The sequence below is a fragment of the Melanotaenia boesemani genome, chromosome 3 (genome assembly GCF_017639745.1).
Source record: "Melanotaenia boesemani isolate fMelBoe1 chromosome 3, fMelBoe1.pri, whole genome shotgun sequence".
Lineage (NCBI taxonomy): Eukaryota > Metazoa > Chordata > Actinopteri > Atheriniformes > Melanotaeniidae > Melanotaenia > Melanotaenia boesemani.
In genome coordinates this window covers 20,282,055-20,296,869 of record NC_055684.1, presented here as the reverse complement: position 1 = coordinate 20,296,869, position 14,815 = coordinate 20,282,055, and the positions used below count along the sequence as shown (strand labels likewise).

The 14,815-nt window shown below is 37.0% G+C and overlaps 1 protein-coding gene across 1 annotated transcript; it reads left to right on the top strand.

The window, feature by feature from the left end:
- Nucleotides 1-5,418: 5,418 nt before the first annotated feature.
- pkp1b (plakophilin 1b) lies at nt 5,419-14,699 on the top strand. The gene is made up of 13 exons (XM_041980044.1): nt 5,419-5,734; nt 6,534-6,628; nt 8,177-8,586; nt 8,687-8,828; nt 9,127-9,334; nt 9,639-9,807; nt 11,102-11,219; nt 11,358-11,534; nt 12,030-12,200; nt 12,886-13,039; nt 13,257-13,443; nt 13,563-13,647; nt 14,067-14,699. The coding sequence occupies exons 1-13, from the start codon at nt 5,545-5,547 to the stop codon at nt 14,139-14,141; spliced, it is 2,181 nt and encodes a 726-aa protein (XP_041835978.1). The 5' UTR covers nt 5,419-5,544; the 3' UTR covers nt 14,142-14,699.
- The last annotated feature ends 116 nt before the right edge of the window (nt 14,700-14,815 follow it).

Below are 14,815 nucleotides of genomic sequence, written 5' to 3'. Positions count from 1 at the left end.
GCTATGTTTACATTTCTTATTTGCACTAAAAGACAGCAGGTAATGTTACTGTGATTTAAATAATAATGTGTTGATGCTTTTTTTGTTAATTGTACATCTAATATAAGCATAACAGAAGAGGGTAATGTGCGGCCTTCTAACAATTTGGCCCATAGGAAAATGTAGTTGAATTGCCCATTTGTAGACTGTCCCTATTAAGTTATCAAGTTAGCATCAAGATTCTGTAGTTTTCATTTTTCTAGCATTTCCAGCAAAAGTTCTTTGCTGAATGGCATTTAAGTCAAGTAATACTATATTTACATTTAAAGCAAATCATTTTCAGTGAGGCAAATATTTTCATTTTAATATCTATTGTTACACTGGTTGATCTCTTTACCAGTTAGCATTATTGGCAGATATTGGCCAATTACTGATATGTCAGCATTGACGTAATGTAATAAAGAGAAAGAGGCTCACATAACTTAGAGTTACAGCACTTTTCAAGACTAAATAGAGATATGGCTTTCCATCTAATAAATAAATAAATAAATAAACCAAATGTGTTTATATTGTACTGCAGTATTTCAGTTTCATGATACTTTTTCAAATGAAATTGAATTATTTATTACCAGTGTGCAAAAAAAAAAAAAAAAAAAAAAAATACAAAAAATATAAGATAAAATATAAAATAGCTATATAAATATAAAATAAGATATAAAAAATAAAATATAAAAATATGAGCGCTACTCTTTGTAAGGTGCTTTAAAAATACATGCAGACGTGTACACATCCAGTCACATAAGCAAACACACTTACAATGACTAAATAATTTTACAGTAAAATGTTGATAAATAATACAATTCAGAAGCATTTGATTAAAACTTCTTCGCTTTCTAAATGAAATCTGTTTTTATTTGTGTCACACTGATTTCACAGCAGCTCTGCAGGTCTTAAGCTCAGGTAAATACAACCTCAGATGATCAATCACAGTGGAAAACATTCAAGACAGCTACGGATGGATGTCCCAGCAGGTCCCCTCAAGGGGCAGACTGCAATCTTCAGAGAAGCTGCAAGAAGCCAAAGAGCTTAATTGCTGACCCCTCTGACCTCAAAAAACATGTTAAATGTTAAAAGTGAAGTGCAATTAAAAATAGACTGAACAAGTTTGGGTTGTTTGGAGGGGTTGCCAGGAGGAGTCTTTCTCCTGGCAACAACTCAGGTTTTGTAAGTTACTTCCGAACAAACCACAAGAATTCTGCAACAATATACGAATCCAAAATGGAGATGATCCTAATTCACAGTAGCACGAACACCTGACTGCAACTGTCAAGCACTGCGGTAGAGGACGGCGCTGAAGTTTGCTTCCGATTCAACGAATGGCTAAAGGGTTATTCCACTGAATTTGTAGCAACCTAGACCACATTAGACCAGCCCCCGATGAAAACCTACAACGGACTCGTCAAATCTAGACTGAAATGTCCTACACAGCATGTGGATTCGTGAAAACACAGTTTGATTTGTTAAACCTTTGTTCTGTTTGTGAAAATGCAGATTAGGTTCATCTTATGACATTTTTGCCATCTGGACCACACAAGACCAGATCCTATGAAAAACTACAGCACCAGATGCTTCATACCTGGACTGAGAAATCCTACGTAACATCTAGATTCATGAAAACACAGCTTCTGATTTGTGGAACCTTTTTTTAATTTGTGAAAATGAAATGATTGAAATGTTATGTTGCGTTTTGTGATGGCATTTTGTTTTTCTTGCTGATCTAGAAAAAAAGAAAAACATATGACACTTCTGATTAAACACTGACAGATTTTTTTTCTGCACAAGACAAAATACATCTGCAAGGTTTAAAAAAAAAATAAAGAAAAGTCTATGTGAACTTTAAAACCGTACTTTTTCTTTTCTTTCTAATAGCAGTGTTAGAAAGCCTCATTTCTCCATTTCAAGGCTTATTTGCCTGACAAGCGCTTACCTCCCACTATATAAAAGATAGATCAAAGTATTATCAATTGATAAATGTTTTTTTTTTTCCTGTGTTCATGCTCTTCTTTCCAGAATAATGACTGTTTTTTTCTCTAACCTTTCTTCCATCTGCCCCTTGTGAACCTCCTCCACAGCCTCAGTCTGTGTCATGCTGCTTTTCTCTTCCAGAGCCTGTGGTGTTCCTGTATTAGACAGACATATTTCAGATAATTCAGATTCCTAATTCAACCCTGGATAAAGTATTATTAATATAAAGAGATGTTTTTGTCCATGCTTCATCTTCATTAGCTTATTTGAAAGTTTATATCTGTCATCTGATTTATCTTTCCATTAATGTGTTCCATTATTTCAGACCCTGCTCTTCCTCTCCTGCTTTTTCCTGACCTTCCATCTGTATTCAGACTGGACACACTTCAATAATAGCTTCTATTGTATAGATGTGCATCTATAAATTCGATATACTCTGTTGTTTTACCTACACTAAGTGTTGTAGCCCTTAAATTTTTATAAAAGGGATTACCTGTAGTTGTCATATAGACAATAAAATGATCCTGCTTGGTCGAAGGTTGTTTCTTGGTGCTTTAATCCATCAAACTTCATTGTCCTTGCTGCTAAAGTTAATTTCTATACATTTGATTTTCATTAAGTTTTAGTTATCATTCGTGTTAAATGTATTTTCTATGTCAGTTTACCTGTTGACCTACCTCTGGAAGCAGCACATTCAGGATAAACCTGATTTTGTCCATGCAGATCATGAAGCTGACTTCAGGAGACGAGAAGTGTTTGCAGCTGGCAAGAAAGTCTGACAACTATCTTCTCCAGCTGCGCATCATCGTCAAAGATGAAGATGAGGCCCCTCCTCACCTGAGACAATGGCCTGGACAACAGAAATGAAAAGAAAAAGAGATGATCATATTTTGATAAATACCAGCTACTATCTGGTGAGAGATGGAAGGTCCTGGACAGTTTGCCAGTATAATGAGCGAGTCCTAAAAAATTTCAGCTTCATAAGATTTAATGAAATACATGCTCACCCTCAGCCTTTCCTTTATATCAGGAAAGAATTTGACAGGTTCTTTGTTTTTCTTTTGCCTTTCCTCCATGGTTTGAGCTGCTTTGTGCTAAAGCAGAAAATAACACGTTTTCTTTTAGTAAAATGATTTATTATCATTTATTAATGTTATCTAGTAAGCGGAACCAGAACTCTTGCCCCTGCATAATAAATTGCTGCCCATACTTACCCTGACCATGACAACATGGCCAACACAGGGTTTTTTTCCCCCCCAATTTTTTTCCTCATACATTTGTGATGGGAGTATCCCACCTTCCTGGCTTCTTTGCTTCTTTCAGACTGATGCCAGTTTTGTTGTACCCACAGTCTGTGGAATACCACAAAGTGGTTTGCATCACCCAGGTGATGGCAGCTGGTTCATACCTGTGTGAAAAAAGTTCAAAATCAACTTGTCAGTAAGTTGAACAGAATCAAATGACATAAAACTCCATTAAAGTGGCGTAACAATCACATAGTGGCAACACAAAAACAAAGCACAACCACTACCAATGACTTTATTTGTACATGTAACTCTTACTGTCTACCAAGGACTGAAACTAGCTGTGGCAGGGCTGTGGGAATCTGCTTCTTTGTGGCAAAGCCTCTGTGGACGACTCATACTAGCAGAAGACGTGGCAGTCCTTGCAAAAAAGTGTGCTGTTGAGTTGTCGGATGATGAGTACATGAATGTGGGCCACTAAAGAGACAGGGGGAGTAAAAAATTCATTTAAACATAATAAAACAACTACTCTATGCTGGAAAATTTTATAACTAAATAACAGCATATAAATGAGTAAGTGAATAATAACTAAATAATCAACCTTTTCAAAGGGGCTGTTGTGTCAGTAAACTTTATCTTGAATTATATAACATTATGTAATGGTGGTAATCTTATCCTGTTTCTTACTATTACAGTACCTGACTCCAAAAACCTAAACGCACTAAACACAGTGGATGTCTGATTACAGAAGCAGGCCAATCTCATGACTTGTTCTTACAAACACAGAAGCAGCATTGAAGAACTGCTACTGCGTTTTCAAGCCAGTTAGGAGAAAACTGAAAAGCAACTGCTTTAAATGACTGTGAGCTAATTTGACTGGCACTGCTGCTTTCAGACCTGTATGTCCTGGTGTAGCATCTGAGTGACCTACCACAGCTCCACCCTCTAACCTGAAGTCTGACAATGGAGAGCAAAGTTATTTCTCTATTCATTGCGAGGTCTTTATTTGGTCTTTAAAAAAAAATTAACAAATTTATATTTGTAATGTTTACCATTTATAACCATGTGATATGTCAGAATTATTATAGTGTTTTTCTTCTCCTTGGTATCGATTAGGGGGCAGAAGACAAGTATCAGATTGTCTTCAACAGATCAATATCCAAAATTCTTGACCCACAATTTTTACAATTTCAGGTTTATCCACAAAAGATCAGAAAAACAGAAACACTAAATATTGCATTTTGAAGAATCTGTACAGTGTGTAGAATTTAAAGAATTGAAGAGTCTTGGTTTTTAGTTTTTTCACGGGATCTGGTTTAATGTGGTCCAAGTGCCAAAAATGTCATAAAATGAGCCTGATTTGCATTTTTACAAATAGAATAAAGGTTTAACAAATCAGAAACTGTGTTTTCACGAATCTAGATGCTGTAATATTTCAGTCAAGGTTTGAAGAGTCTACGTGTTGTAGTTTTTTTATCAGGAGCTGATTTTATGTGGTCTAGGTTGCTACAAATTCAGCGATTCACCTTTTAGCCATTCTGCAAATAGGAAGCTACGAATCGAAAGCTAACTTCAGCGTCGTGAGAAATGGTGGGTCCTGCACATTTTGCAGCCACTGAGCTGACGATGAACTACGCTAACCCAAAATATTCTACACCATATAACTGTCAGCTAAATGTTGGCTGAAATTGGGTCATACGAAGAAATTCCAAACAAAAAAAGCAAAAAAGTTAAAGCCTGGACCATATTTTTCCCTTCTTTTTCTTTCTGCATCAGTCACATTAAAATACTGCAGCAGAAGGAGAGAAATGTACACAAACAAAAGGGCAAAAACTTCAACAAACCTAAGCAACATAAAAAGGAAGGGTGGGCCAAAATTCCTCAGCGAAATGATTAACTGCTAGATGACCGTATAAGCTGCTGAATCACTGGGTGTAGCGCTCAGTTTCAGTCACTTTGGTATTTTGGCTCAGTGTTATTTTTGCTATATAAACACAATAATATGTGTTTCTCAACCATACGGATCATACAGCCGTATTAATCATCTGCAAAGCATCAATATGATTGCATAATCCGTTCTTTAACTTTGAACTTGTTCTCGGTGTGTGCACGTCCTGAGTCTGAGAGAAAAAGTTAGGTTAATGGCAGCAGCACTCCAGTCCCGCAGATCTATTGAGCCTGAATGGGCGCGGTCTAGTTGCGCAGGGCAGGGCAAGGTGCGCTTTGTATTCACTAAGTCCAGACTCTTCTCAGCTTCCCTCTTTGGAGAACGTTGCGCATTGTGGACGCACACAAAATGACGAGCGTGGATCCATTAAAATCGGTCATTTCCATCGGGAATGTGGACGACACGTCGCTTGCTCTGCCCTCCGTTAACCAGTATCGATCAGGACAGCAGCGCGTCCTGGAGCAAGTGCAAACTATCAGGAGGACTAAGTCGCGGCAGTTCAGCACCAGGAGCGGATCCACCTCTTTATCTCCGACTAGTAAGGCCAGCCAAGACTATACAGCCCCACGGGCCGATCTGTTCGAGCAGGGCGCAATCAGACTGACAAATTTAAGATTAAAACCAGCTTTAAAGTTTCACCTTGTTTCAGAGTTCAGTATTTGAATTCCTGATAGTATGGAGGGAGCTTTGAGAGATAAGGGTTACCATTAATTTACATAGTAATTTACATTTTCCATACTGAAAAACAAACATTAGGTTAATCATTTCTTAATCATTCACCAGGACGTTTTCTTTGGGGAATAAACACAACAGGAAGAGCAGCGAAGCCTTTTCTGAATGTATAAAATTTTAAAATGAATAAGTAAATCTAAGCGTGGTTTTAAACAGTGATGTGGTCTTCATGACCCTTACAATCCTGACTGGTGTCAGAACAGTTCATCTTAAAAACTCTCCGTTAACTATTAAAAATGATCTGACTTATGGTTGTAAATTATTTTATACCAACAGCTGCCATTTTCAGAAGTCAGATTTCTTTACAATCAGGGTTGAAGCTGATGTGTCTTTGCAGGTGTTAAATCCAAGTATGAATCAGATCATTTCATTCTGTCACAGTAAACCTTTGTGTTCTGCTCCCAGCCTGAGGTGCTGATAACTTTAAGGGTAGACTTATTTATGGACCATAATAACTTATGGCACAAATGACACATCAAACATGCTGTGAGGTTACAGAACAAGTTTCCTGGTTTTCTGTCTGCAAAGGCAATTAATCACTGGTTGTACATGAGGTGTGTTCTTCCCATAAGATAAAAGCTGTTAATCCTAACATTTCTCCCCAGGCCCTTCACAGGACTCTGTTTTCACTGATGGCAAAAAAACACACTCATGTACATCTAATGGGAGTTTCTTCTTCGGTAATGGCTTCTCTACAAATGTGAGTCATTTAAATATATTTTACTGTCTTTGCAATCTCACATATTAACATGTTTATATAAACAACTAGTATTAATCATATCATTTTCTATGTGACAAAAACCAGATTGTTTTTATCAAACTAATGTTGGTCTTTGAATCAGCGTCAGGTTTCTTAGTATTTATACAAGAACATGTGTATTATTTTTTTAATTATGAATACTGTGATGCTTGAAAATGTGTGAACTTATATTCTTTTTTTGTAGAGCAACTTCACTTGAGATTCAGATTACAGTTTTCCTGACATTCATCTTTATTATTATTATTAATATTGTTTTTTTTTTTTTTACTATTCATACAAAAATTTGTTTTTATATATAACAAGAAGCTTTCAAGGCCCAAATGTATCACAACCACTCCAAACCATGATACTACCACCACAGTATTTTACAGATAAGATCCTGATGGTGGAATTCAGCATTTTCATTTAAAACACACACACACACACACACACACACGCACACACACAAACACAAACTTCTTATTAAAAATCCTATTAACGGATTTATAGAGCACTTTTCATGCACAAAGCAACACAAAGTGCTTTACATAATAAAAACAAAATTTAAAAGCCTTCACATACCAGAATTTATAATGTATTATGTTTCCAGATAATTACTTACAAATATTTATGACTGTAATTCCTTACAATTATTTACAATAGAAAGTAGCAACAATTATCGTTTTTATTGAAAAATGGATTAATAGAATATTTTCAGATATTTTACTCTGACCAGCTATTTCTCAGATCTAAAGCTAAATCCTCCTTTTAGTCAAAGCAACTTAAAATGCAGTAATAAAAAATACATACAAATAAAATAATCTGACTAATCGATGCATTTTTTGGAAGTTTTGTCAAATTTTCTTAGTGGTCAGTTACATTGAGAAATTTGTACTTCATACTCTAACCATACAAATCTTTCTTTTGGACCTTTTCTGAGGACAATGCTGAGGACTTAACTCACTCGAAAACAAAATAAATAGTGTTTCATTGCTGCCTGATTCTTCTCTGTTGCAGCCGTAAGGCAAAAAAATAGATTATGTGCTTCACGTGATATGTTTTGTTCATTAATCTCTTAACAGAAAAAAAAAAAAAAAAAAATATGTGTTCAGTTTTCCTTGAAATTTTACCCGAGGCTCATTTGATGCATTGCTTATCTTTAAAGGGATTAATTTACGACATTCATTCAGATCTTGATCAAAACTTGTTTTCGGCAGAACTACTTAATGTACTCTGCTTTTCCTCCCTTCAGACTTTGTTTTCCCTCCAGCTTACTTCTGTCCCATTTTTATCTTAAAAGCCTGTTCACGGATCATCTTAGATTCTTCCTCTCCTCACATACTGAACCGTTTAACAGCCTTTACCTTAGAAGCTGCCAGCTATTGCACCACAGGGTTGTACACCAAAATATTCTTTCACAATTTAATTCTGTGTGAGTTTCATTGTTTCATAAGTCCTTACGAGACTGCATCATCCCTCATAACAAACATGTTTGCCTTGGCTCTGCAGCTCGGCCTGGAAAAAAACATAAACCGACAAATAGTTGACAACTCCAAAGGATCCACAGTAAAAGGAACTACAGCAACTTCTGCCTATTTCCATGAGAGGAGCTATGCCCCTCTTGGCTCTGTGGTAGTGGGTCAAATCAACACCAGTCGCAGCGAGCCTGATCTGGCTTGGCGCCGCTCTGTGCCAAAGCAATCTGTCCCACGGCAGAGAATCCTCTCCAGTAAGGGCACCTACATGACACAACGGAGCACAAGCCAGTTTTTAACTGGCTCACAACCTCAGCCTCTGTATGCTGCAAATGGTCATGTCAAAACAAAAAAACAGTTCATGTGCAGTCAAACCGACATGAAGAAAACACAGTCAAAGCCTTCCATCACTGAGGTCAAGTCCAAGACCAAAGGAAGTTCTGGGTGAGGAAGAAAATAATTAACCTGTCTTGATCTCTTCACTTCTCATACTTTTTAAGGGTTTTTCTAAGATAAATTTTAAACAGCAGTTGTTTTCTTGCAGGGTAAATGGACACAGTGGAGTTGCTGATATCACTCTGAAGGAGGCCGTGGAGTTTCTTTTCAGTGAGGATGAGAAGTATCAGCACTGCGGCGCTTCCTACATTCAGCACAACACGTTCATTCAAGACAAAGCTAAAGAAGAGGTGGCTTATCTCGTTCTTGTTATGTCACTGTTTTATCTCATAACCATGCTGGACTTCTTATTAGCCTCCTTACTTTGGACAGACTGGACTATCTGAGAAAACACAAAGATGGAGAAACATATTTATTATGTTTTCCTGCCACAAATAAGTCAAAACTCAACTGATTTTTTTTTCATATTCCCCTTTGTTTCAGTATATGTGCACATCTTGAAATTTGAAATCTTGAAACTACATCTCCGTTTTCAAAATTATTGTGTTCAGTCACTGTGCTAATACTGAGTCCCTTTTTGTCTCTCAGGTCTTAAAGCTAAATGGCATCCCTCCTCTGGTGGGTCTGCTGCGAAGTTCCAGTTCACAAGTCAGCCACACAGCCACAGCCGCCCTGCGTAACTTGTCCTTTAAGAGTGACAGTAACAAAGAGGAGATACATCACTGTGGCGGCATCACAGAGGCTGTGGCTCAGCTCAGAGATTCAGATTCTGTAGAGCTGCACAAACAGCTAACAGGCATGTGTTACCATTTATACAGATACATGCACACACTAACAAATCCACTAACTAACAGGTCGGACAGATAGCCAGTTGTGTGGATTGTTGCATAATTCTGTTGAACTCTGCAAAGTAATACTGGTTTTTGGAGCACAAATGTCGGTGTCAATGAGTTGGCTTAATGTTGATTAGAAATTAATAAAGTTTAAAACTGATGTATCAACAATGTTAACCACTGTTTTAGAAACATCCTTACAGACAATGAATGATTATGTAACTGACATAATGATCAAGCAGCTCCTGTTTCCATGTCTTTCTCCAGGTCTTTTGTGGAATTTGTCCTCTGCAGATGACCTGAGGCCGGACCTGCTGAAGATCGCTCTGCCTGTCTTGGTTGAGCGTGTGGTCGTGCCTTATACTACAGATTCTAACCAGACCAACAGTATAAGCAAAGACTCTGAGGTTTTCTTCCACACAACAGGATGTCTTCGGTAAGCAAAAACACCCACCTGAGCATGAGATCAGTTCTCAGCAGATTTGCAATCTCTGCTCAAATCTGGATTGAAGTTATTCTGGATTCACAGAATATGCATAAAGTGGCTTTGCCTGTCGTATATTTATTTCTGTTAGAAGAGAATGATAGCTATACCTTTAGAAAAGAAATGTCAGGAAGGGACCGGCTGCATTGGTTTACAACATGGTTGAAAGGTCAGCATTAGTCGACAAGTGAATGAACGTTAGGGAGGGTTTAATATCATCCAATCAGAGCAGCCCTGAGTAACAGAAGTTGCCTCACAGCTCATGGTTTCACTCTGTCTCTTCTAAAGTATCTGCAACTGATTTAGCGAGCAGAGTGGATTATGTAGCTGTTTAAACTGGCACTAGGAATAATTATTCAGTACTTCAGTTTAATGAAGTGAAAGTACTTGCAGGCTTTTTTTCCCCCCCTTTTTACTCTTTTTGTTTTCTTCTTTTTAAGTGGATCAGTTTTACCCATTTTGAGCAAACACATGTAATAGTATATTTCAGTTAATTATCCTCGCCTCAGGACATTTGTACTTTATGTTTGCAGTTCCTTAGCTACATCAAACTTAATTTACTGTAGGTTTGTGCTAATCTTAGAGGGTACAGCTTAAATTGCCCTGTACTATTCTAAATACGCTTTAATGTTCAGTCAATCCTTTTCAAAATATTTGTTTTCATATGTGTATGACTTGAGCCAAAATCCTTTATCTAAAAATTGAATCCATTATAAACTTTGATACAAGGTAGAAACTTTTTAATCAGTACCTCCCCTTCTAAAGGGTTAATTGAGAGGTCTAAAGCTCACGGAGCTCTCATGCTTTAACTATGAATGTAAAGCATTGTGACAGAGGATAGGGGCGCGATAACAATTATCTTATCTACTTCATCAACAAGCATAAAGTGATGTAAAAAATTTGAATTTTCCAAGAGCTGCAGTTGTTCAGCTGTTTTATCAAATTTTCCATGACGGTACAAAATAAACACTATTTTGCACTGAGTAAAAGATGTCGAACATTTATTTTAAATTACGTCTAAAACTTTGGCAGTGAGGGTTTTTCATGCGGTTCAAACTACAGAAACTTGATATATTGACTGTAAAATGTTTAGTCAAATATTGGCAACTTGTATTTATATTTTCACTATTATATCATCTTTAACTTTGACTTGACTGCATCTATTTGCAAGTATCATCATATATCATTGCAATTATTGTACCACATATTTAACATTTACTGCTATCTTGAATTTGGATTTCAACAGAAACCTAAGCAGTGCAAAACAAAGCAGCAGACAGACGATGAGGAAATGTCGAGGTTTGGTCGACTCTTTAGTTACTTATGTTAAAGACTGTGTGGATGCAGGAAAACCCGATGATGAGGTATCATTTCTTCTATAGGTCAAACCCAACAAAAGCATTATAAGTTACACAACTGCAGTTTTTGCAGTGGATTTTATTAACCTCTGACACATATGTATGATCTTTTTTTATTTGTTTGCGTTCTACTTGTTGATGCAGTCTGTAGAAAACTGTGTGTGCATCCTGCACAATCTGACATTCCAGCTGGAGGCAGAGGCGCCGGCTCTGTTCAGCAGGATCACAGCTTTGGCCAAAACTGTCAACAGGAGCCACAGTCAGAGCAACAGCAGCCCTGTGGGCTGCTTCAGCTCTCAGAGCAAATCCACAGAACATGAGGTGAGAGACAAGTTTGCCAAACCAGGCCTAGCTTCGGATTTTACACATAAAACAGGATGTTACAGTTTATCTAAACACAAACATTTCTACACATTATTCTAATTCTTCTGGCATTTGAGTGGCTTGTAGTGGCTGTGCTAAGCTTTGTGCTTTGAGTCACTGAAGTTGGTGAGAATTGTAATCTCTTACTTTCAGTTGAATCATTGCCACCAAGATACTGAGCATTAAACAGACACACCCAGTTATAGAATGAAGAACATGCAGAGGGCAACAGTTTGCAGCATGTTGAATTAGCATTAGAAAAAAGCTATACTAAATGACTGAAAAGCTTTGTTGAAATACAGTGTATTGTGTGAAATGCAGTGCTGCGGCTATTCTACAGACACAAGTATAAAAATATTTTAATTAGAATAAAAGTAAATTATTTTAACAAATAATCAATGACAACATGCATTAAAAAAGACTTCAATGATCTGTTCCTTTTTTTTCATCCAGCATCACTTTGACTTCCCTATCATTGAGGATCCACGGCCTAGTGGTGCCGGCTGGTTGATCCACTCCAAAACACTTCAGAGTTACCTGTCTTTGCTTGGCTCAAGCCAGCGAGAAGAAACACAGGAAGCCTGCTGTGGAGCTCTGCAGAATCTCACTGCACACGAAGGCATTGTAAGCATGTTTTTATATTATTACCAGTGTGCAAAAACACAGTTTTAAATACTTTGCAAAGAAAAGAAATGTATAGATTATCAAAATCCAGAAAACTTCCTGTTTTGTCATGGTACCAAGATCACTCCAGATCAGATGAGGTGTAGTGGAAAACTAATCAAATCTAAAGATCTCATTTTTGCTGTGTGACAGGCATCTCAAGCTATCACGTTTGATGGAGATGTAATAATGATGCCTGCAGAATCAAAGCATAGCTGTAAAGAGCAACGCACATTGAGTTGAGCTGATATACTAAAGAATTATTGTAACTGTTTACTATGGTGCATGCCACAGTTTACAGTTTTTCTGTACATAGTTTCAGTTTTTCTGATATTTCTGCATCTTGGTGGAGTGAAGTCTTGGTATGAGATAGACACATCATACATACAAGGTTCCTGCTTTTACAGCTCAGAAAGCTTCTTCTAATTCTTAAAATGAAGTTTCTTTCCATATTTGGCTTCAATTTTACCTCTTTCTTCATATGTAGGGAACTTTAATGTATAACAGCACAATGACAAAACCACACTGCATTCTACACTGCATTATTAAACAAAATCACTTAAAAAAAAACAAAAATGAAAGTTTATTCTGACTTTAGGAGATGATCTTGTTTTGTGTGTGTGTGTGTGTTTTTTTTTTCTTTTAGGTCTCCAGTGTAATGAGTCAGATTATTGTGCAAAAGCTGAATGGCCTGCAGGTTATTACCCCTCTTTTAAAGTCAAACAGAATCAACCTGCAGAGGAACACAGTGGCTTTGGTAGGAAACTTGACGAAGAACCCAAACTTGCACAGTGCCATCGGTAAGAACCGCTGCAAAGACATAATCATTGCATGTGCTGCCTGCTAGCTTTGAACATAAAAAAGAAAATATGTTCAGTAATATGGATCGAAATTGAAATCTACATGTTTCTTAGCCGTTGCCTTAAAAACCAATATCCTGAATCACAATCTGCTATTTTTTTTACAAGTGTTTGCTCATGTTAAACAGTCAGTGTGTTCTTTGACTTGTCACTGCAGGTCGTAAAGCCCTGCCAGAGCTGCTGGGCCTCCTCAGTGAAGGCACTATGGGAGGTAATGAGTCGGATGACACCCTTGCGATGGCCTGCCAGACGGTCAGCTGCCTGATTTTGAAGGAGCCTGAGATGAGCAAGCAGTTTTTAAACAACAATGTGATAAAATCACTCAATGACCTCAGCCAAAACATGTACGGTGAAAATACACCTACAGCATAATGCTGTATTTTGCATGAATCTTAGCTTTCCAGAAGTACACACTATTTTCTTTTTTCCATTTTAAAAATATTTTCCTTTCTATTTTTTTTAGATATTTCCCCAGATCCAGCAAATCTGCTGCTGTTCTTCTGTACAAAATCTGGTCTGATAAAGATTTGCAAAGCTATCTGAAAAAGGTGAGTCAGAGATTAACCATGCCCACACCTGTCAGGATTTGGGTGTGTCCTCTTTGTTCATCTCACCTCAGACACAGAAGTCCTCGCCTCTGTCAGCATTAGCAAGGAATCATGACGAGTTGTTGAAAGATTAGACCGCATTCTTAGGGAAGTGAGAGTAAGAGAAAGTGATAAAGCTGAGGAATCTAACAGGTCAGGTTTGATTATTCACAAACTGGACTTTGCTCATGTACAACACTGCACTGTTGCAGTTTCGAGGATATAAACACATATTAACTCCAACTCAAAATATATTTACAATTTACCCCCAGCAGCTAGCAAAACATGGGTTAATTTGTGAATTTTCCTATTTGCCAAATTTTGTGTTTAGTATTGACAAAAGGCATAAATTGATATAAATTTCATTTTTTGTTTTGCAGCAAGGGATGAGCAAGTCCTCATTTGTGAATGACACCACCATGGCGGCACACAGGTCTTTCCAGGTTGTTGATTAAACGCGGCTCTGACAGTCATTTACTGAAGTAACTCGCCTGTGTGGCTTCTGCACATCCACAGGACACACAAACACACCGAGGCTGAGCAGCATCCTCTTTCATTTCATTTTTCAGATATTTAACTATGAGCTCTAAACTTTTTATTAATCTGTGTACACACCAACGTTATGTTTACATTGTAGAAAAAAAGAGAAGGCTAAGAGCTGACACAAAAAATCAGAAGTGTGTCTTTTTTTGTTTGTTTTTTTAACACTATTAAATGTGCTATAGTGTCAATTTCATTGGTAAATCTGGCTTTCTTCTTTACATAGCTGCATAACAGCGATGAAAAAAAGTATGCTTTATTATTATGTAACAACACTGTAAGAAGGCATATAAATGTATAAAAGGAGCATAACATAATATTTTCTTGAGATAAAATGGTTGTAAACTGTAATGTGTTTAACATGCTGTAGTTAAATCTTATTGGTGGTATTTCCATGTTTCTGATTGTGTGCAGTCTTGAAGTGGTTTGTTTTTGTTGTCATAAATTGTGGTAATAAAGTTGGATAAACTCTACTATATGAGTTTTAGCCCTTTAAGGCCAGACCCAAGAAGTAATGGGCAGAAGTCTTTTTCTTGGCCCATAAACAAAATTTAAATATATAAATAAATAAACAAAAAAAAAAAAATAA

Bases quoted from the DNA above. Each gene is read 5' to 3' on its own strand.
- pkp1b (XM_041980044.1), top strand. From the start codon at position 5,545: ATGACGAGCGTGGATCCATTAAAATCGGTCATTTCCATCGGGAATGTG. The intron at 9,808-11,101 runs GTAAGCAAAAAC...GGATTTCAACAG, and splicing joins CACACAACAGGATGTCTTCG to AAACCTAAGCAGTGCAAAAC. The intron at 13,040-13,256 runs GTAAGAACCGCT...TTGTCACTGCAG, and splicing joins AAACTTGCACAGTGCCATCG to GTCGTAAAGCCCTGCCAGAG.